Source organism: Prunus dulcis, chromosome 1 (assembly GCF_902201215.1).
Source record: "Prunus dulcis chromosome 1, ALMONDv2, whole genome shotgun sequence".
NCBI classification, from domain to species: Eukaryota; Viridiplantae; Streptophyta; class Magnoliopsida; order Rosales; family Rosaceae; genus Prunus; species Prunus dulcis.
Window position 1 is genome coordinate 13,151,018 of NC_047650.1, and position 23,484 is coordinate 13,174,501.

Here is a 23,484-nt window from a genome sequence, read left to right on the forward strand (position 1 = left end):
AGTGCCATGACTAAATATCAAGCTCAGCCCAGGGGATCCCTTCATAAGTGGAGAGTGGTCTTCTTTTATAGATGAGGGGGAGGCTACATATCTTGTAATATTCCAATGTGGGACTCTTTGCCATGCTTAGATTTGGTTCTAGTTGCTTGGTCAAATATGATATAAGCAATATATATATACATATATCATCCTTCCATAAGAGTTGAAACTTTTAACCAAATAATTTCACATATAAAAAAGTCTGATATGAAAATGATTTCAGCAGAAGGTTGAGAGATGGAAGCTTTCTAATTAAGTCTCATAAATAAAACCCACACATAAATAAAACCCAAAACCATTCCTGAAATTAAACCCACACGAAAACTTCAAAAAACAAAAGATAGAGAGATGTGGGAGACGCGCAAAGGAGGAAGAAGGAGAAGAAGGAAGAGAAGAGAGAGAGATGGAAAAAAAAAATATAGAGAGATATGGCAGACGCGCAAAAGAGGAAGAAGGAAAAAATTGCAGCGTGACAGAGGAAGAAGTAGGAGAGAGAGAGAGAGAGAGAGAGAGAGAGAGAGAAGGAAAAAAAAATTAAAAAGAAAGGGAGAGATGGAAAGTGTCGGAAGGAAGAAGATGGGAAAAAAAATAAAAAAATGGAGGTGTTGGGAGAGTTGAGATATGGGGAGAATAAAAATTACAAAAGAAAGAAAAAGAGGGTTGGTTTGGGCGCATCTTCAGATGCATGTGCATGCTCTCACATTTTTTTATTATAATATTTATTATTTAGAATAACTATTATTAATTATCAGTCTTGATCTCTTGGACTACAGGGGTCCAAGAGATCTGTGGTCATTCACCGTTGGATGTAAATTCAACGGTTGACTCACTCTTGCACTCATTTTAAAAACTTTTTTGAACCATTGAATTAATATCCAAAGGTGGGTGATCACAATCTCTTAGACTCCTGTGGTCCAAGAGATCGAGACTGTATTTTTATTAAATCCATCCATATATTTTTATTAAATTACCATTGTAAATATTATCCTCTCTTATATTTTATTTGCTCACCCGTTGTGAGCCACATTCTTGGGAAACTGAAAGTAAACTTCCTCATCTTTTCATGAATTCACATTAGATGCAAAGCAAAGAGAACGTTTTCTGCATTTGGTCGCACCCAAACTCTTCTGAGAGAGTGAGACTTTTAAGCAAAAAGACAAAAACATCCTAGAAACTAGAGGCATGTCTCCTATAGTAATAAAAAACTAGTTACATGTTGCAATAAACATAACATATCCGGTGGTCTTGGTTTAACTTTCAACAAGCATTGACAGGCAGGTTGTGTCAGGAAGTCGTGGGCTCTTCTACGCATCAATAACTGAAGACCGGAAGTTTCAGCGACACTTGCTCACCATTTCATGAATTCACATTGCCTTTTACATTTGCTCACATCCAAACTCTTCAAGTAAAAAAGACTCATATTTGGCTTAGCGAATCCAGAGAGAAGCAAACATTGAAACAATTATGTTGGCTTCCATGGCCAACCGAGGAGCCTCTTCTTCTTCTGCTTCTTTCACCAAATCATGGAAATACCATGTCTTTCTGAGCTTCAAAGGCGAAGACACGCGCCACAACTTCACAGACCATTTGTATAGCGCTTTATGTCAACAAGGCATTAACACCTTCAGGGATGATGATGAGCTCATAAGAGGAGAAGAAATATCAAGCGCGCTTTTCACAGCAATTGAAGAATCAAAGATTTCTGTCGTTGTGTTCTCTAAAAACTATGCCTCTTCAAAGTGGTGTTTGGATGAACTTGTTAAGATTCTTGACTGCAAGAAATCAAAACAACAACTGGTCATACCAGTTTTTTACAAGGTGAATCCATCAAATGTACGGAATCAGAGAGGTAGCTTCGGGGATGCACTGGCTAACATGGAGTGCAAATACAAAGAAAACATGCAGAAGGTCAACAAATGGAGGGCAGCTCTTTCACAAGTAGCATCTTTGTCAGGGTTCACTTTGGACGAGTAAATTTCTAACCCCCTTATATAATGCTTTTCCTTCTGTTTTGTTTGTAATGAGTATAGCCACTATATTTTTATGTCAATAATTAATGAATAGTGCGAAAATTATTATGGTTATACTTATTATTAATAAATTAATTTTCTCCGTTTAAAAAATTATACTTATTATTTGAAAAATATAAGATCGTGTATTTTAAAAATAAAACTGGTTTTGATTCCAATTCTTGACAAACTTTAATTGGAATCAGTTTTATAAGAGTTAATTTATTCATCGTTGCTCAAAATTCTCTTCTTTTTGTGTGTATAATGTTCTTTATATTTTTTATTTTATGTAGAAATGCCATGTCACTAAATGCTTCATTTTCTTTTCAATTGGCAGGCGTCAATCTGAATATGAGTTTATCCAAAACATCATTGAAGAGATTTCAAAACACGTATTAAACACCGTTTGTTTGGAAGTGGCAGAGCATCCAGTTGGAATGCAAGCTCAAGTACAAGTTATGAATGAGCTATTAGATTTGGGGGAAAGCGATGTTCGTATGATAGGTGTGTGGGGAACTGGTGGAATTGGTAAGACCACAATTGCTAAAGCTGTTTATAATTCAATTGCCCACAAATTTGAGGGTTGTTCCTTTTTGGCAAACGTTAGAGAAAGGTCAACGTCGCATGAAGGTTCTGTCGGATTACAAGAGAATCTTCTTTCTGACATTCAAAGGGTAAAAAATTTGAAGGTGACCAATGTTGATAAAGGAGTCACTATGATAAAGGAATGGTTGAGTCGTAGAAAGGTTCTCTTGGTTCTTGATGACGTGGATGACATGGAACAGTTACACAAGTTAGTTGGGGCACGTGATTGGTTTGGTGTAGGCAGTAGAATTATCATAACAACAAGGGATAAGCAACTGTTAACTGCTCATGAGGTTAATTTAATGCATGAGGTCAATATTTTAGATAACCATAAAGCTCTTGAGCTCTTCTGTTGGCATGCCTTCAAAACAAGTGGGCCTCCTTTGGGTGATTATGTGAAACTTGCAGAACGTGCAATACGCTATGCTCAAGGCCTTCCTTTGGCTTTGAAAGTTCTCGGTTGTTGTCTATGTGGTGGAAGTATAGATAAATGGGAAGCTGCATTGGATGGTTTCAAAAGCAAGAAAATTCAAGATGTTCTCAAAATAAGTTATGATACCGTGGATGATATTGTCAAGGAGGTTTTCCTTGACATCGCATGTTTCTTTAAGGGTAAAAGTAGAAACTATGTGATAGAAATACTAGAAGCTTGTGACCTCAGCCCTAGGTATGGTATTGAAGTACTCATTGAAAAGGCCCTTATAAGTGTTGAACATGGAGATTATATTCGGATGCATGACTTATTAGAAGAGATGGGTAAGGACATAGTTGAGCAAGAGTCGCCCACTGAAGCCGGAGGACGTAGCAGATTGTGGTTTCATGAAGATGTCGAGCATGTTCTGACTAATAATACTGTAAGTATAATAATAATTATTATTTTTATCTGGAAGAAAAGTTGAATTTGAAACTGGTGCATGTTTTTTATTAAATACTTTGTAACAATGGTCCCTTTTCTTTTTTATGTTAGGGGAAAAAAAAAATCGTAGGCATCATGTTAAATTCCCCTAAAAAGGATTATGAGATATTCATGGATGTTGACTGCTTCTTGAAGATGAAAAATCTTAAAATTTTCATGAACCATAACGTATGTCTTTCTGGAGACATTGGTTGTCTCCCAAACATGTTGAGAGTGCTTGATTGGTATAGATGTCCGCTCCAATCTTTTCCACCCAATTTTCGTCCAAAGGGACTAGGGTTGCTCAATCTGCCTTACAGCCGCATCAAACAACTAGGGGAGGGATTGAAGGTATTTTAAGAGGTCTCGTTTATTAACTGATGTAAATTTCTTTAACGCTATCCATTTGATTATTATTATTATTTCAATTCTTTTTTGGTTTCACAGCATTTGACAAAGTTGACATCTTTGAATTTCATGGGCTCTGAATTCCTAACTGAAATCCCCGACCTATCCGGCAGCCCAAACTTAAGGTACTTGAATGCGAGTTATTGTGAAAGTTTAGTTGAGGTTCATCCATCTGTGGGATATCTTGATAAACTTCAAGAATTGGATTTTTGTGGCTGCTGTGAACTCACCAAGTTTCCAAATAAAGTTTGGTGGAAATCTCTGAAATGGTTGGATCTTAGCGATTGCATAAAGTTGGAGAGTTTCCCAGAAATTGTGGGCAAAATGGAATCCTTATATCATTTGGGCCTTGCCGAAACTGCTATAAAAGAGTTGCCTGCATCAATTGGACATCTCATTGGGCTGAAATGTTTGTTCTTATGTGGAACTCATATAAAAGAGTTGCCTTCCTCATTTGGACATCTAACTGCACTTGCAAAGTTATCTTTAGAAAGAACTGCAATAGAAGAGTTGCCTTCATCAATTGGAGATTTCACTGCGCTTGAAATTTTAAATTTAGAAGGATGTGAAAACCTTGCAAATCTGCCACAAAGTATTTATGGGTTGCAAAATCTCACATATTTAAACCTGAATCGATGCCTGAAACTTGTCACACTTCCAAATAAATTGATCTCTAAAGTTTTATCGAGTGCAGAATCACTTCCTCAATTTTCATTATGGATGCAAGAGTGCAATGTATCATACATTAATTCCTTGGAGAATTTTTGTTGCTGGTTGAACTTTAATGATATTGATCTATCCAAAAGCAATTTTGTCAGTCTTCCTGTGTGCAAATTTGTCAACTTGAAGATGCTTAATTTGAGTGGGTGCAAGAAGCTTGTAGAAATTGTAGGACAACTTCCAGCGTCTATAGAAATTATCAATATGGCTGATTGCATATCACTGGAAAGATTTCCAACATTGTCAAAGATATTGGAAGACGAAGACATGCAACATATTCAGTACATGAATTTGTCCAATTGCCATAGGCTATGCGATAATATAGGGTTGGACGCTGCAAAGATGGCAAATATTTTAGTGAATCAGGTGACGTATATATCTTTTTCTCTTAATTTCTATATAATACGCATACATTACATGTATTGTTAATGCTATAGCATGCACGCATGACTAATTAATATATGCCTCTCTTGTCTTGTCTTGTGTTACAGGCAGCAGTTAATACCGAACATTTTATTAATGTTTTACTTCCAGGCAGTGAAGTTCCAGAGTCGTTGAGTTTTCGCAAGGACGTAGGTGTACTTCTTCCAAATGATAACGATCACTTGTTGGACTTACCGATTGAAATTCCTTGGACTTCCGGATTGGAGAACTTGGTTTTGTGTATTGTTTGTGAACCTACGGAATCATTTATTAGGGTGCAGTTTCCTTATTTGTCAATTTTGAATTCGACGTATCCTGGTAATGACTACTCAGTGTCAGAAGGATTGACAGGGGCAGGTCATGTGGGTCTGCGCTATACTGCAGTACCGCGCAAAATTCCATTACCTGCTCACACGAAGCGAAGGAGTGATGATCAATTAAAGTCGTTTATTCATCGAATTATTAATGTTTCCTACAAAGGCGGCAGAGGGCTCTTCAAAAGCTGTGGGGTCCACCTGTCTCTTAACAGCATGCCAAAGGATGGTTTTGGTTTTTGCTCAATGCCAGAGGATGGTGATGATGATGAAAATGAAGAAGAATTAGATGCTGCTGATGATGAAGTTCGACCCGGAAAGAGAAAAAAGATTACCTCCCTCTGCATTTCAATGTGAGTTCGCATCACTTCTTTTTTTTTCTTTTAAAAAAACTTTTTATTAGCCTCCCCTTCCAGCACAAAATTAGTAATGATTACACCACTTTCTATTTTTATTTTATTTTTATTTTTCGGTTTGCAGTCGCACTCACTTAAGGACCTAAAAATGATATTTTGTGAGCAACTATTCAATATAAACCATTAGATTAATCTAATGGCATAAATAACTAGTAGTTTAAACCCTAGTTATACTCCTTATAAATCTGCAATAATTCCCCCTTAAAAAAAAAAAAAATCTGCAACAATTGTAAAAAAAAAATAAAAAATAAATTAGGGAGACATAGTTCGGATACATTAAAAATTGACTCTTAGGAACCAAATCAAAGGTTGGCCTTTTATTCTTTGGCTATTTTTTCTCCCTTTTCTCGTTTATGTTCGTTTTGTGTATTGGATGTTGAAAATACAGTCACTGTATAATTAGTTATGGTGGGCCTTCTTTTTTTTTCCTCGCTTCCTAATTTGGACACTTTCTTTCTTTTTAATTATTTCCAGGGTTTAATGAAAATACTTTTCTATTCTAGAAACGGTTTAGGGTTTAATGAAAATACTTTTCTTGACAGGACCCGACCCAAATTCCATTTTGGAATCCGAACCGAACCCTGTGCGTGTTCGACACCTGACGGGTGCCGGGCACAAAAGACCAAATTGCCCTTTTAACCAAACTTCAATGAAATTCGAGTACGACTTCTGCTGATAATTCAACATAATCTCCCCTGTAAATTGGACATTTCCCAAAGTTTCCCACCTATAAAACAAGCATATATGTTTATATATAACCCAACTGCCAACATGTATCAAATTATATCAAAAATCAAGTATCATACTATTCTGGCCTCAGGCCTCAATAAATCGAATAAATCATTATGTTAATAAAATTCATCTCAGCTTTCAGAATATCAATAATACACTAACAATCTCAAAGACTCCAACTCTTGGCTGCACCTTGTAAACTTAGGCTGCCTACGTACCCTTACTGAGGGATCAAGCCACACGTATTTATTTCCTCTACTCATGTCAGTGACACACTAAAAATAAGTATGCCATACACTGAACTCCCTTATTTTAGTTTAAGAATATCTCAGAACTAAAATTCGCTCCACATAGGCTTAACTCTAATCCTGATCCATCAACTCCATTAATACCGTCAATTCCATCCTTGCAGGCCGGGTCGCAATCCGAGCAGGTCTCAGAGATACCCCTTCTATCCGAGCTGCAATCCTCGCCGGCCAAATCGTAATCTTCGCAGGCCAAGTCGCAATCCTTGCAGATCTCGGAGATACTGCTTATATCCGAGCCGCAACCTATAATTAACTATCTATTCAACCCGAAACAAGACTTAGATAACTCATTCTTGATAAGGACTCATCTACATGACCATTTTATCACTTCTCAAAGGATATAACTGCGTCGGAAAATTCACGGTCGACCGAGGTGTCAAACTGCCTATACTTGGTCAACAAGGCCCGCGGGGCCCACGATCTCCTATCACCAATCCGAGAGTCCCTAAAGGTTCCAATATGCCTAGGACACATGTCTTGAGACTTTGATCTCGATCGGACAATCGGATTACTCACGAAGGTTACTGTAAACCTAGCCCTAGGGTTGGCATTTTCGAAGTATCTGGGACTCAGATTTACGATTCGTCGACTTCTATACGATCCTAGAATCATTTAGTTCAACCTATCTGAAAATGACTATGATCCAAAGTCTCAAATGTATCGAGCCCGGAAATTGCATAGTAGGTGAGATCCATACAGGGTTCAAACGTTAACCAAAATGGAATCCGTAAGTACCTACGCCCTTGTGAGAACGAGGAGGTCATTTTAGGACCCAAAGCCGGTCCACTGCCTGGGCCAAGCGTCGCCGCACGCATCGGGAACATGTGGGTGCCTTGAGTAAAACCCTATTTGGAACCACTTTTATTCTTGGACCCACCCCAAAAACTGGCCGGAAGTGGCCAGAATTGCGATTCCAAAATTGGCCGAACCCTAACTCGAAAATCAACCTGTCAAATGTAGAAATTTCTCAAATCCTACCCAACCACCAGCTAGAGCCTGAAAAGTAGTTGTAAAACCATACCTTGATTGCCGGAATTGGTGGCGTAGGAGCGAGATCGAGAGGTTTGAATCTTGGGGAAAACGGGCTGGGTTTTTGAGCTTTTCGGCAGTTGGAGCCGTCCACGACGTCGGGGGTGCGATGAAATGGAGAGCTGAGGTGGTGGTGGTCCAATCTAGACTGGTCTCGTGGCCGGTGACGCGACGAGGTGGCAATGGCAGCCCTTGAAGCCATTCGGCTGGAGAGAAAACAGAGAGAGGGAGGGCTGTCAGGAGGAGAGAGAGGAGAGAGTTTTTAAAATCTGATTTGCAAATTTCCATTTTGCCCCTCACCGTATTTTGATCGTATCTTTCTCAATACAACTCGGATTTAAGCCCACTACATGTCTACGGACTCATCTCGATGTGCTCTACGCAGCGGTACCATTGAAATTCCCAAATTCCTTCCCAAATAAAAAGTCAACTTTTTGAATAAAATAATAATTAAAAATTAATTAAGGATCGGGTTGTTACATATCGCTTCTATCCGAGCCATAACCTATAATTAACTATCTATTCAACCCGAAACAAGACTTAGATAACTCATTCTCGGTCAGGACTCGTCTACATGACCATTTTATCACTTCTCAAAGGATATAGCTACCTCGAAAAATTCACGGTCGACTGAGGTCGCAAACTGCCTATACTTGGTCAACAGGGCCCGCGGGGCCTGCGACCTCCTATCACCAATCCGAGAGTCCCTAAAGGTTCCAATATGCCTAGGACACATGTCTCGAGAGTTTGACAACATCTTTGCCCCCAAACCATCATCTTTGCCCCCAAACCATTTGCTAATCCTAATAGGTTAGATGGTTAAACGACCTAAGACAACACTCCCCGCTACAATGGTATACTTGTAACCTATGCTTACTACAACATCCCAAACTGGATGCAATCTCCAACACTGCCTAAGCTCTCGAATCCAACATACCCACAACTCCAGTTTTACTTCCCCAATCCTCAACATAAAAATTTATGTCCCCAATTATAGTTCCTCTCGAACCGTTTACTTTCAACCTGTATATTATGTTTTTCATATGAAAACTTCAACAAATTTTCCAAACCCTTATGGATGCCTTAAACTCAGTCATACCGGGAAAATGAAATAATCTGCTATCACGTCAGGCACTCCACTAGGGTAAAGATGCACACGAGGTGCTAAGTCTACAGGAATTTAACCTAAAATAAGGGAGTTCAGTGTATGGCATACTTATTTTCAGTGTGTGATTGACATGAGTAGAGAAAAGAACTACGTGTGGTTTGATCCCTCAGTAAGAGTACGTACGCAGCCTAAGTTTACAAAGTGCAGCCACGAGTTGGAGTCTTTGAGATTGTTAGTGTATTATTGATATTCTGAAAGTTGAGATGAATTTTATTAGCATAATGATTTATTTCATTTATTGAGGCCTGAGGCCTGAGGCAAGAATAGTATGATGCTTGATTTTTGATGAATGGTTGAGAAGTGCCTCGGGACTCAAAAAGCGCTAAAGTCCCAAAAAGTCAACATCAGGACCCCGTGGGCCCACGAGCTCTAAATTCTAATCCGGAAGCTCCTAGAAAGTTTGATCTCGATCGGACTGTCGGATTGACCACGATCGTACAATTGGATAATTATTGTAAACCTAACCCTAGGGTTCACGATTTCGGAGTATCCGGGTCTCCGATTCATGATCCGTCGAATCCCACATTTTTTTAGAAATACGAGGTACGACATACGTGAATTTGGGTTCGATCCAACGGTCTGAACCTATTGAACCTGGATATTGCACAATATGCAAAATCTGTTCGATGCTCATACAGTATCCAAATGTGAGGAAAACTTTTGTGGGCATAGGAAATATTTCTAAAGTTAGTGCATGCACTTCTAGGAGTCGGGGGTCAGGGTTTTATTTAAATACTTATACCCAGCAGTTTTATTAATTAAATATTCATGATGTTTTAATCAGGCACACGGGCTTGGACCAGCCCGCAGGAAGGACATTCAAGGGGTCCAGCTAGCTCGGACCAGGAGTGAGTGAACCTTTGCTTTCATAAATGGTTTTGTGCAATTTAAATTCATTATTTGATTTGTATAAGCATGCAATAGATCGAGGGTTTTCTATCATGTATTGCTAAGGTTAATTATTTTATTTATTGGCTATCGAGATGAGAGTACCTAGAGAATAGTAAAAATAAGGATTTTAGAAATCGGATAGGATGGCGGCAGAGTTTTAAGATGAGAGGAGATAGTTTTATTTATATTAAGTAGTGTCTTCAGTTAAGTCAGCATGCTTGACTTTTGCCCCACGAGGCTTAGGGATATTCGAATTGAGGGAGCGAGGAATGCAGCTCAGGTGGGCCTAGTGTCCCTTAAGTCTTGCGAGGAGGGCGGATCAGGCTAACCTGAGTCCTGCGAGGGTGGATCACCATGGTGACACGAGGAATAGATAGTAATTAAGGGTTTTGGTGAGAATAAATAAGTATGCCTAGGTAGTAAGTTGAACTTCATTTCAATGTCTTTCAGCATGATTAATGTTTGGTAATATATGCATATATATATGAATGCATGAGTTTAGTACGAGTATATATATGAGGATATTGATTCAGTTTTTATAACTGTTTTTACAGTGGGGTTAATTTGTTCTTATACTATTTTCTAAAACTTTGTTTTTGGTCCACTTACATTTTTCAATGTTTTGCACCCCCAGGCAGTAGGCGTGCACAGTGATCCACCACAGGGCCGTTCCCAGTTCCCGCGCTTCCCCATTCTGATATAGGGCTCTTCTGTAAATGAGTTGACTCTTTGTGAAATTTCTCAGTGGTTGCTTTGATAACCTACCCTAGAACTCAGATTTAATTGTTGGATTGTATATGTATACGCATGTTGGCTGTTGGGTTGTATATATATGCTTGTTTGACAGGTGTAAATCTAGAACTTAGATCTAATTGTTGGATTGTATATATATGCTTGTTTGACAGGTGTAAATTTGGAAAATGATCAAATTATAGGGGAGACTTTGCCGAAATTTTTCGTAGGAGTGAAACTTGATATTTTATCGAGCTTAGAATAGAAGGGCAATTAGGTCATTTTTGTCCGGCACCCGCCAGGTGTCAGACACGAACATGGTTCGGCCTGGATTCCAAAGTAGAATTTGGGTCGGGTCCTGTCAACTTGGAAGATTAATATATATTTAGAAAATTAAAAATTATAGATAAGAAATTTTATTTTTATGATATATAAATATAAAATCAACTGTCACGCGTATTAAGAGGCTAGTTTAATATTATAAGAGAAAAAGAAAAGAAAATCAATAAAGGTTTTTACGCACAGAAAAGGGCATTCCTGTTCTTTCACTTCAACTTGTGAAAAAACAAAAAGGCGTTTCATCATTCACCGCACGCCTCTGCTACTCCGTCTGTTTCATCCCTCTGGAGCCCTTAGAATAAATTAGTAAGGAAAAAGTTGACTTTTTAACCAGGAAGGAGTTTGGAAATTCCGCTTGCACCATTGCGTAGAGCGCGACGAAATGAGTCCATAGACATGTAGTGGGCTCGAGTCGGGATTTTAACAAAGGAATTATGATCAAAATACTGCGAGGGGCAAAATGGCAATTTTGGAATTTAGGAATTTTAAAACACCCTCATCTTCTCTCTCTTCGTGTGACAAACCCCCCTTCAAAATTTTGCTCCGGCCGAACCCTTCCCTACACCCTAGCCTCTGCCACCGACCACCCCAAGCCGCAATATCAGAGCCAAAACAATCGGCCCAGCTCCGCCGTTGCACCTCGACCTTCACCCGCCGCCAGCAACCGTGAAATCCACCGAAAATCGTGACGGAATTGCCGATTTTGACAGGAATTTCGTTGACTTCATTCTCTCTCTTCCGGCAGCCAAATCGATCAATTAAGGTATGGATTTCTAGCTGTTTTTTCATGCTCTAGCTGTTAGTTGGGTAGCAATTAAGAAATTTCTAGGTTTAGCAGGTTAATTTTCGAGTTAGGGTTTGGCTGATTTTGGGATCACAATTTCGGCCAGTTTTTGGGGTAAGTCCAAGAACAAAAGTGGCTCCAAATCATGTTATGAACCTAGGGTAGGAACTGGGCTTAAAATTTTGAAGTTTTCCGGTCATCGGAATTGATCAAGTGACCCACGCGCTGCCAGCACGTGTGGAGGCGTGTGGGCAGCACGGTGGGGACCACATTCAGTTCTAAATAATCCCTTGGTCCTCACGAGCGCAAAGGACTCGCGGATTTCAGTTCAGACAACGTTTGAACCCCGAACAGATACCTATTGTGCAATTTCCGAGTTCAATACTTTTGAGCCTTTGGACCGTAGTCATTTTCAAATATGTTGAACTAGATAATTCCAGGACAGTGTAGGAATTGACGGATTGTAAATCGGAGTCCCGGATACTCTGAAAATGTCAACCCTAGGGTTATATTTATGATAATTTTCCAATTGTACGATCGTGGTCAATCTGATCGTCCGGTCGAGATCAAACTCTATGGACTTGTGTCCTAGGTATTCTGAAACCTCTAGGACCTTCCGAATCATAATTGTGAGGTTGTGAGCCCACGGGGTCCTGGGTTGACTTTTTGGGACTTTGAGTCCTGAGGCACTTCTCAATCATTCCAAATGTAAGGAAAGCTTTTGTGGGCATAGGAAGGATTCTAAAGTTAGTGCATGCACTTCTAGGAGCCAGGGGGTCAGGGTGTTAAATAAATGCTTATTACCAAGCAGTTTTATTAATTAAATATTCATGATATTTTAATCAGGCACACGGGCTCGGACCGACCCTCATGAAGGACCGTCAAAAGGTCCAGCTAGCTCGGGCCAGGAGTGAGTGGACCTTTGCTTTTTAAATGATTTTATGCAAATTATATTCATTATTTGATCTGTATAAGTATGCAATAGATCGAGGGCTTTCTAGCATGTATTGCTAAGGTTAAGTATTTTATTATTTGCTGCCGAGATGAGAGTACCTAAGTATAGTAAAAATAAGGATTTTAGAAATCGGTTAGGATGGTGGCAGAGTTTTAAGATGAGGGCGGATCAGGCTAGGGATTTTTGAACTGTGGGAGCAAGGGATGCAGCTCGAGCGGGCCTAGTGTCCCTTGAGTCTTGCAAGGAGGGCGGATTAGGCTAACCTGAGTCCTGCGAGTGTGTTTCACCACGGTGACACGAGAAATAGATAGAAATGAAGGGAATTGACGGAATTAAATAAGTGTACTCAGGTGATAGGTTGAATTTTACTTCATTGTCTTCCAGCAGGATTAATGTTTAGTAATATGTGTATATATATGAATGCATGAGTTCAGTACGAGTATATATGAGGATATTGATTCAGTATTTATAACTGTTTTTACAGTGGGGTTAGTATGTTCTTATACTATTTTCTAAAATTTTGTTTTTGATCCACTCACATTTTTTCAACGTTTTGCACCCACAGGCAGTAGGCGTGCACAATGATCCACCCCAGGGTCGTTTCCCACTTCCCGCGCTTCCCCATTCTGATGTAGGGTTCTTCTGAAATGAGTTGACTCCTTTTGTAATTTCTTAGTGGTTGCTCTGATAACCTGCCCTAGAACTTAGATTTAACTGTTGGAATGTATATATATACTTTGCCGAATTTTCTGTAGGAGTTAAGCTTGATATTTTATCGAACTTTGAATGGAAAGGCAATTAGGTCATCTGTGCCCGGCACCCCGTCAGGTGTCGGACACACACAGGGTTCGGCCTGGATTCCAAAGCCGAATTTGAGTTGAAAATTTCCCAAAAATCTCCACCTGTAAAACAAGCATATACATATATAACCCAACTGTTTAGCATGCATTAAATTATATCCAAGAAAACAACATCATATCATTCTAGGCTCAGGCCTCAACCAATGAAATAAATCATTCTGCAAAATAAATTCATCTTAACTTTCAGAATATCCATAGTACACTAGCAATCTCAAAGACTCCAACTCGTGGCTGCACCTTGTAACATCAGGATGCCTATGTACCCTTACTGAGGGATCAAGCCACATGTAGTTCTAACACTTGTATCAATCATATACTGAAATATAAATATGTCATACACTGCACCCCCTTTAGTTTAGTTTAAGAATATCTTAGAGCTGAAATTCTCTACACTTAGGCGTACCCCCATTCCTGATCCGGGCTGCAATCTTCGCAGGCCTTAGAGACACCACTTCTATCCGAGCCGCAATCCTCGTATGCCTCGGAGATATCGCTTCTATCTGAGCCGCAACCCATAAATAACTATCTATTCAACCCGTAACATGATTTAGATAACTCAGTTTCAGTCAGGACTCGTTTACATGGTCATTTCATCACTTCTCAAAGGATATTGATATAATTGCCTCGGGAGACTCACGGTCAACCAAGGGACCTGACCACCTAAACTTGGTCAACCAGGCCCGCAGGGCCCACATCCTCCTGTCACAGATTTGGGAGTCCCTAAAGGTTCCAATATAACTAGGACACATGTCCCAAGAGTTTGGTCTCGATCGGACGGTTACTGTGAACCTAACCCTAGGGTTGGCATTTTCGGAGTATCTGGGACTCCGATTTACGATCCGTCTACTCCTACACGATCCTGGAATTATTTAGATCAACATATATGAAATTTACTATTATCCAACGGTTCCAACGTATCAAAGCCGGAAATCGTACTATAGGCGAAATCCGCGAGAACCTACACGCTCATGAGGACCAAGAATCATTTTAGAACACAATGCTAGGCCACCATCCTGCCCACGCACCCCACACGTGCCGGCAGCGCGTGGGTGGCTTGATTAATTTTCGGCGGCCGGAAACACTCCAAACCGCCAGCCCAAACTCCTACCTTAACACCCTATTTGGAACTACTTTTGTTTTTGGACCAACCCTGAAAACTGGCCGGAAGTGGCTGGAATTGTGATCCCAAAACCGACCGAAATCCAATTCTAAAATCAAGGTGTCTACGCTACAAATTGATGGCAGAAAGTGGTGGCTGGAGGTGAAGGGGAGGCCGGCTGGAGAAAACTATCGGAGGGGAAGGGGTGTCGTAGCGAGAGAGAGAAAAAGAGAGAGAGAGAGAGAGAGAGAGAGAGAGAGAGAGAAGGGAGAATCAGATTTTAAAAAAAATATGATTTTCTCTCAATTATGGTTTTGCCCCTCGAGGAATTTTGATTGAATTTCGTTCGTGATAACTTGAATTCGAGCCCATTACGTGTCTACGGACTCGTTTCGACGTGATCTATGCAATGACATAATCGAAGTTCCCAAATTCCTTCCTAGTCACAAAGTCAACTTTAAACATAATAAAATATTCTGAGGGTATTCTAGTCCTTTATTTGAATAAAATAATAATTAAGAATTAATTAAGAATCAGGTTGTTACAAAGTACCCTCCTTAAGAAAATTTCGTCCTCGAAATTTCATAACTGCCACTCGAATCGGTAAAGAACTGGACCCTTATCTACTACTCGGTTTCTTAAGTAACCACCTCCACAACTTGATATGATAGGAACTTAACTTCCCTTGTTCTATGAGCCTCACCACAACTCCCAAGGAAATAATTTCAGAAATGCTTACTCACCCATGACATACTCAACACCCTTAAACCAATTGTTGCATACTACTTCTATCGGTGGTGGATCATTTTGGGCTTTGCCAACCTCACTGCCTATATAATCAAACAAAAGCTCACAATTCACTCATTCCCCTGTAACTTATTTTTCAATTTCCTCTAACAATTTTGCATCCCATAATTTCTTTTATGAAATAATTTGACTTGTGAAAGCTCCCACCAAGTTTTACCTCATCTCGGCGGATTCAGTGCATCCAACTTTTCAGCTTTCCTCATGGTTATAAGCAACTTGAATATTGCTCGCCTACTGCAGAGGGGACTATGAGTATCTTCCAAATCTTCCCTAAGTACTCTCTGAAGTACTCCTTCGGCATCCCTCCATGACTTAAAGGTGCAATTAAATGTCTCGAAAAGTGGTGCAATTAAATGTCTCAAAAATTATGTATTCCTATGAGATTTGCTTACTTTAACTATCTTGGGCCCACCCGAGCTGCACCTCTCACTCCCACAGTTCGAATATCCCTAAGCCTCGTGGGGAAAAAGTCAAGCATGCTGACTTAACCGAAGACAATACTTAAAATACTTGATTACCTCAGGCGATTAAAGAAAATATGACTTCCTAGATGGTTTGGAATAAACAAAACTAACTCCTCTAATCTTAAAACTCTGCTACCATCCTATCTGATTTCTGAAATCTTTATTTCTACTATTCTTTAAGTATTCTCAACTCAGCAGTAAATAAATAAAATACTTAATCTTAGCAACACATACTAGGAAGCCCTCGATCTATTGCATACTTATTCAAGATCAAATAATAAATTTAAATTGCATAAAACCATTTATGAAAGCAAAGTCCACTCACTAACCTTGCCACCTTGATTAGTCAACTCTCTTTGTCGACTTTACGGACTCGAACACTTCCCTTGTGATAATGCTTCCCCTTTGCCCCTAAACCACATACTAATCCTAATAGGTTAGATGGTCAAACAACCTAAGACAATACTCCCCTCTACAATGGTATACTTTTAAACTATGCTTATTATAATACCCCAAACTGAATGCAATCTCTAACACTTCCTAAGCTCTCGAATCCAAGATGTCCACCATTCCAATTTTATTTTCTCCAATCCTCGGCATAAAAATTTCCTGACCCTTATTATAGTTCCTCTCGAACCATTTATTTCCAACATATATATTACGTTTTTCATATGGAAACCTCAACAAATTTTTCAACCCGTCCTAATACATTTTTACTCAACCACGCCGACGAGGTAAAATAACATAGGGAAATGTCAAGCAATACTAAACCTAGGATGCACACATGGTGCTGAGTCTACAGGAATATAACCTAATGCTCTGATACCAATTGACAGGACCCGACCCAAATTCCACTTTGGAATCCAAGTCGAACCCTGTGCGTGTTCGACACTTGGCGGTTGCCGGACACAATTGACCAACTTGCCCTTCTAACCCAAAATTCAAAGAAATTCAAGTACGACTTTTGCCAAAAATTCTTCAGAGTCTCCCCTGTAAATTGAACATTTCCCAAAAATCTCCACCTGTAAAACAAGCATATATTATAATACCCCAAACTGAATGCAATCTCTAACACTTCCTAAGCTCTCGAATCCAAGATGTCCACCATTCCAATTTTATTTTCTCCAATCCTCGGCATAAAAATTTCCTGACCCTTATTATAGTTCCTCTCGAACCATTTATTTCCAACATGTATATTACGTTTTTCATATGGAAACCTCAACAAATTTTTCAACCCGTCCTAATACATTTTTACTCAACCACGCCGACGAGGTAAAATAACATAGGGAAATGTCAAGCAATACTAAACCTAGGATGCACACATGGTGTTGAGTCTACAGGAATATAACCTAATGCTCTGATACCAATTGACAGGACCCGACCCAAATCCACTTTGGAATCCAAGTCGAACCCTGTGCGTGTTCGACACTTGGCGGTTGCCGGACACAATTGACCAACTTGCCCTTCTAACCCAAAATTCAAAGAAATTCAAGTACGACTTTTGCCAAAAATTCTTCAGAGTCTCCCCTGTAAATTGAACATTTCCCAAAAATCTCCACCTGTAAAACAAGCATATACATATATAACCCTACTGCTCAGCATGCATTAAATTATATCTAAGAAAACAGCATCATATCATTCTAGGCTCAGGCTCAACCAATCAAATAAATCATTCTGCAAAATAAGTTCATCTTCACTTTCATAATAACCACAGTACACTAGCAATCTCAAAGACTCCAACTCGTGATTGCACCTTGTAACATCAGGCTACTTACGTACCCTTACTGAGGGATCAAGCCACACGTAGTTCTTTCTAACACTTGTATCAATCATATATTGAAATATAAATATGTCATACACTGCACCCCCTTTAGTTTAGTTTAAGAACAAATGTCGGGAGAGGTACTAGAGTCCCGGCATTTAAGTACATATTTTGGGTGATATTCATATAGGGGATGATATTGGCAAGGCTTAAAATGACATAATACCGGTAGAAGCATGTTGTGGATATTTGCTTCGAGGATGTTGAGATGCGATTGGTGAGTGAAGTTTTGGATGAGCATACTTGGGAATCCAAGTAGCAGATGCGGGCCCAGTACCCTCACCTTTTCGAGCGACGGATATGTAAATTTCGAGGAAAATTTTTTTATAAGGGGGGTAGTTTGTAACAACCCCATCCTTAATTAATTTTTAATTATTATTTTATTCAAAGAAAGGACTAGAATACCCTCAGAATATTTTATTAGGTTTAAAAGTTGACTTTTTATTTGGGAAAGAATTTGGGAATTTCAGTGGTACCGTTGCATAGAGCACATCCAGATGAGTCCGTAGATATGTAGTGGGCTCAAATCTGAGTTGTATTGAGAAAGATACGATCAAAATACGATGAGGGGCAAAATGGAAATTTGCAAATCATATTTTAAAAACTCTCTCCTCTCTCTCCTCGCGACAACCATCCCTCTCTCTGTTTTCTCTCCAGCCAAATGGCTCCGTGGGTTCCCGTCGCCCCACTGGCCCCGTCGCCGCAACCTCGACGTCGTCAACGGCTCCAGTTGTCGGAAAAGCTCGGAAACCCGGCCTGTTTTCCACGAGATTCAAACCTCTCGATCTTTCTCCTCCGACCACCAATTCCGGCAATCAAGGTATGGTTTTACGACTACTTTTCAAGCTCTAGCTGATGGTTGAGTAGGATTGGAGAAATTTCTAGGTTTGGCAGATTGATTTTCGAGTTAGGGTTCTGCCAATTTTGGGATCGCAATTTTGGCCACTTCCAGCCAGCTTTTGGGGTGGGTCGAAGAACAAAAGTAGTTCCAAATAGGGTTTTACACTTAGAGTAGGAAGCTTGGTTGGCAGTTTGGAGTTTTTCCGGCCGCCAGAATTTACTCAAGGCACCCACACGCTGCTGGCGAGTGTGGCGGTGCGTGGGCCAGGCAGTGGACCCGCTTTGGGTCCTAAAATGACCCCTTGGTTCTCACGAGTGCGTAGGTACTTACGGATTCCATTTTGGTTAACGTTTGAACCCCGTACGGATCTCGCCTACTGTGTGATTTCTGGGCTCGATACGTTTGAGGCATTGGATCATAGTCATTTTCAGATAGGTTGAACTAAATAATTCCAGGATCGTATAGAAGTCAACGGATCGTAAATATGAGTCCCAGATACTCCGAAAATGCCAACCCTAAGGCTAGGTTTATAGTAACCGTGTGATCGTGAGTAATTCTACCATCCGATCGAAACCAAACTCTCGGGACATGTGTTCCTAGGCATATTGGAATCTTTAGGGACTCTCGGATTGGTGATAGGAGATCGTGGCCCCCACGGGCCCTGTTGACCAAGTATAGGCAGGTTAACACCACGGTCAACCGTGAGTTTTTCGAGGCAATTATACCCTTTGAGAAGTGATAAAATGGTCATGTAGACAAGTCTTGACCGAGAATGAGTTATCTTAGTCCTGTTTTGGGTTGAATAGATAGCTAATTATAGGTTGTGGCTGGTTTAGAAGCATTATCTCCGAGACCTGCAAGGATTGCGACCTGACCTGCGAGGATTGCGACCTGACCTGCGAGGATTGCGGCTCGAATAGAAGGGGTATCTCCGAGACTTGCGAGGATTGCGGCCCTGCCTGCGAGGATGGAATTGACAATATTAATGGAGTTGACGGATCAGGATTAGAGTTACGCTTAGGTGGAGAGAATTTCAGTTCTGAGATATTCTTAAACTAAAATAAGGGAGTTCAATGTATGACATACTTATTTTCATTGTGTGACTGACATGAGTAGAGGAAAGAACTACGTGTGGCTTGATCCCTCAGTAAGGGTACGTAGGCTACCTAATTTTACAAGGTACTGCCACGAGTTGGAGTCTTTGAGATTGTTAGTCTATTATTGATATTCTGAAAGCTGAGATGAATTTTATTAGCATAATGATTTATTTGATTTATTGAGGCCTGAGGCCAGAATAGTATGATGCTTGATTTTTGATATAATTTGATACATGTTGGCAGTTGGGTTATATATAAACATATATGCTTGTTTTACAAGTGGAAATCTTTGGGAAATGTTCAATTTACAAGGGAGACTTTGCCGAATTTTCGGTAGAAGTCGTACTCGAATTTCATTGAAGTTTGGTTAAAAGGGCAAGTTGGTCAAATAGAAAATTCTAGGAAAACAGTTTCATGGTATTCTTATTCTCTTTTCGAAGCATAGTTCCTCTGCATTTGCAATATTATATAGTAATTACAATTTTTTTTTGTTTAAAAAGAAATAAATGAAAATAATTTTTTTATGTCAATAATTATTTAATAGTGTGAAAATTATTAATTGTTTTTAATTTTCTCCGTAGTTGAAAAATATAAGACAAACTTGAATTGGAATCAGAGTTAATTTATTCATCATTGCTCAAAATTCTCTTCTTTTTGTGTGTATAAAGTTCCTTGCCCTTTTTTTATTATTTTATATTTTATATAGAAATGCCATGTCACTAAATGCTTCATATTCTTTTCAATTGGCAGGAATCAATCTGAATCTAAGTTTATCCAAAACATCATTGAAGAGATTTCAAAACACGTATTAAACTGTGTGCCTTTGGAAGTGGCAGAGCATCCAGTTGGAATGCAACCTCAAATACAAGTTATGAACAAGCTTTTAGATTTGAGGGAAAATGATGTTCGTATTATAGGGGTATGGGGAACTGGTGGAATTGGTAAGACCACAATTGCTAAAATTCAATTGCCCACAAATTTGAAGGTTGTTCGTTTTTGGCAAACGTTAGAGAAAGGTCAACGTCGCATGAAGGTTCAATCGGATTACGAGAGAATCTTCTTTCTGACATTCTAAGGGTAAAAAATTTGAAGGTGAATGTTGATAAAGGAGTCACTATGATAAAGGAATGGTTGAGGCGTAGAAAGGTTCTCTTGGTTCTTGATGACGTGGATGACATGGAACAGTTACACAAGTTAGTTGGGGCATGTGATTGGTTTGGTGTAGGCAGTAGAATTAGATGATGGTGTTAATTTAATACATGAGGTCAAGATTTTAGATGATGATAAAGCTCTTGAGCTCTTCTGTTGGCATGCCTTCAAAACAAGTGAGCCTCCTTTGGGTGATTATGTGAAACTTGCAAAACATGCAATCACTACTACGATTTACTATTTGCGCGACGAAGAAAATTTCGTCGCGCAAGAAGTACTGTTGCGACGAAAAAAAAATTCCGTCTCGCAAACAACAGATAACTAGCGCGACAAATAATTTCGTCGCGGAAAGAGTCCATGCGCGACGTAAATAAATTTCGTCGCGCAAAGGTGGTTCGTCTATGTTGTTGGCGACAAAATCTTGCGCGACGACAGAGATCGTCGCGCATAACAATCTTGCGCGACAATTCCTGATATTCGTCTCGCAAAGATGGACACAAAATTGGCTCCTTTTATGGCGGTAAAAACATTTTGCGCGACGAGAGTTTTCGTCTCAAAAGACAACTTAGCGCGACGAAAAAATCAACCGTCGCGTAAGAAAACGAGGGAAACTTATTTTTGGCGCCAATATGCATGTGGGTTTTTGCGCGACGGAAGTGCCGTCGTCGCGTAAAGTTTAATAGCGGTGTGTTCTTGCGTGACGAAATAGTTTTATTTGCACGACGAAAGTTACACTTTGCGCGACGCCGGATTGTATTCGCGCGACGGAATTTTGTGCGACAAATAATTTTGTTCGTCGCGCAACAAAGCAGATGTCGACACGTGATTGCGAGACGGAAATGTTGTTTTGTGCGACTGAAAAGTGGGTTTTCGCAACGGCGTTTCGCGCGACGAATTTTCCTTGTTCGTCGCGCAAAGTCCTTCGTCTTCATATTTGTATCTGCCATTGCAGAGGCAGAATGCAAAAATTGCATTCTGCCTCTCTCTCACTCTCCCTGCCTCCTGCTGCTGCTCTGCTGTGAATTCAGTACGTTTATTAGGTATGTATTTTTTGTCGTTAGTTTAAATGTATTAATGTAAATTCGTACTAATGCTATTAATTTTGTTCTCGTTAGGGATATTTGTGATTAGTGATTGGTGGAGAACGATTGAGAAGGTATGTTATTGTAAAAGTTTGTTTGTTATGTTTGTACCTTTTTTGTGAAGTTATATGTTTATAATGTTGTGAAATTGTGCGTGACTAGCACAATGTGTTGTGATGTACGAAGTTAATTGAAATTAACTTTGTACTTTTATTTTTATGTTTAGTAACACGTAGTTTCCCGTTCGAGATTAGTTGGATTTCGTGCATGGATGCGTAAGGCATGACTGCGGTCCAATTAATTCTTGAATTGTCCCATTATTTGGACAGTTTGGTAATGCATAGTGTTGTCACATAATCTTCGGCTACAGGATTAGGTTTCGATTGTGGAGATTTCGGTGTCATCTCGGTACGTTCTTCGGGTGGTACGTAGGTATTTATACCTATGCCCACTTCAAGAACTGTGTCGAGATGCTGCCGAAATTAATCCACGCCGAAATCTAATCTCATGTAGCCGTAGGTTACGTGACAGGACTATGCATTCCCGAATGGGATAGGGCCCTTACCGGAGGCATAAGGTGACATTATAACTTCGTATGAAGTTGTTGTGATTGTTGTGTCGTGATTGTGGTTTCAGGAATTATGAGCAAAAGGTGGATACAGAACCCGAATAGATGCGCAGACGAATACTTGGATGGAATCGAGGATTTTATTGAGTTTGCACGTAGACACAACCCCGGTGCAACTAGAATCCGTTGTCCTTGTAGGAGGTGTAACAACACGTTGTTTGAGACAATTGAAAATGTTGGATTTCATTTAGTAAGGAATGGAATGATTGAAACATATAGCATTTGGAACCTTCACGGCAAACAAGTAGACCATGCTTCGTCTTCAAATGCCCCAAGAGTGGACAATGTTGAACCTATTGTGGATCCTAATGATCAAGTCATGGGTATTATACAGGATGCTTTTCCATTCGCATCAACCAACATCAATCAGGAAGGGGAAGATGACGTGCCTACACCAATAGACAGTGCGGAGTTTGAACAGTATGAAAAACTGTTAAAAAATGCCAACCAAGAGTTATACCCGTGGTGCGAGAGCTTTTCCGTTCTCACTGCCATTGTGGAGCTAATGCACGGAAAAATAAAGTATCGTATGTCGAACTTGTGTTTTGATTACTTTTTGGGGGTTTTCAAGAGAATGCTTCCGACGGACAATTGTTTGCCGAAAGACCATAAACATGCACAGAAGGTGTTGCATGGTCTTGGATTGGGTTATGAAAAAATCCACGCTTGCAAAAACAATTGCATGTTATTCTACAAAGAGCATGAAACGTTGGATACATGCCCTATATGCAATGAGTCGAGGTTCAAAATGACATCCCAGAATAGAACGACTAAGATACCACAAAAAGTGATGCGTTATCTGCCCTTTAAACCTAGGTTGCAGAGATTGTATATGTCGACGCATACTGCCACAAACATGAGATGGCATAAGGAAAAACGGGTAGACGA

The 23,484-nt window shown here is 39.8% G+C and overlaps 1 protein-coding gene and 1 pseudogene across 2 annotated transcripts in view; one reads left to right on the plus strand and one right to left on the minus strand.

The window, feature by feature from the left end:
* Positions 1-1,515: 1,515 nt before the first annotated feature.
* On the plus strand, positions 1,516-5,750 carry LOC117614392 (disease resistance protein RPV1-like). The gene is made up of 4 exons (XM_034343196.1): positions 1,516-2,009; positions 2,386-3,487; positions 3,976-5,022; positions 5,148-5,750. The coding sequence occupies exons 1-4, from the start codon at positions 1,516-1,518 to the stop codon at positions 5,748-5,750; spliced, it is 3,246 nt and encodes a 1,081-aa protein (XP_034199087.1).
* Positions 5,751-6,853: 1,103 nt separating this feature from the next.
* The window catches only part of LOC117614403, a 27,898-nt pseudogene continuing 11,267 nt past the window's right edge, over positions 6,854-23,484 (minus strand). Inside the window, exon 4 of the transcript XR_004583869.1 lies at positions 6,854-7,092. The product of XR_004583869.1 is annotated as a pentatricopeptide repeat-containing protein At1g62720-like (transcript). The remainder of the gene's footprint in view (positions 7,093-23,484) is intronic.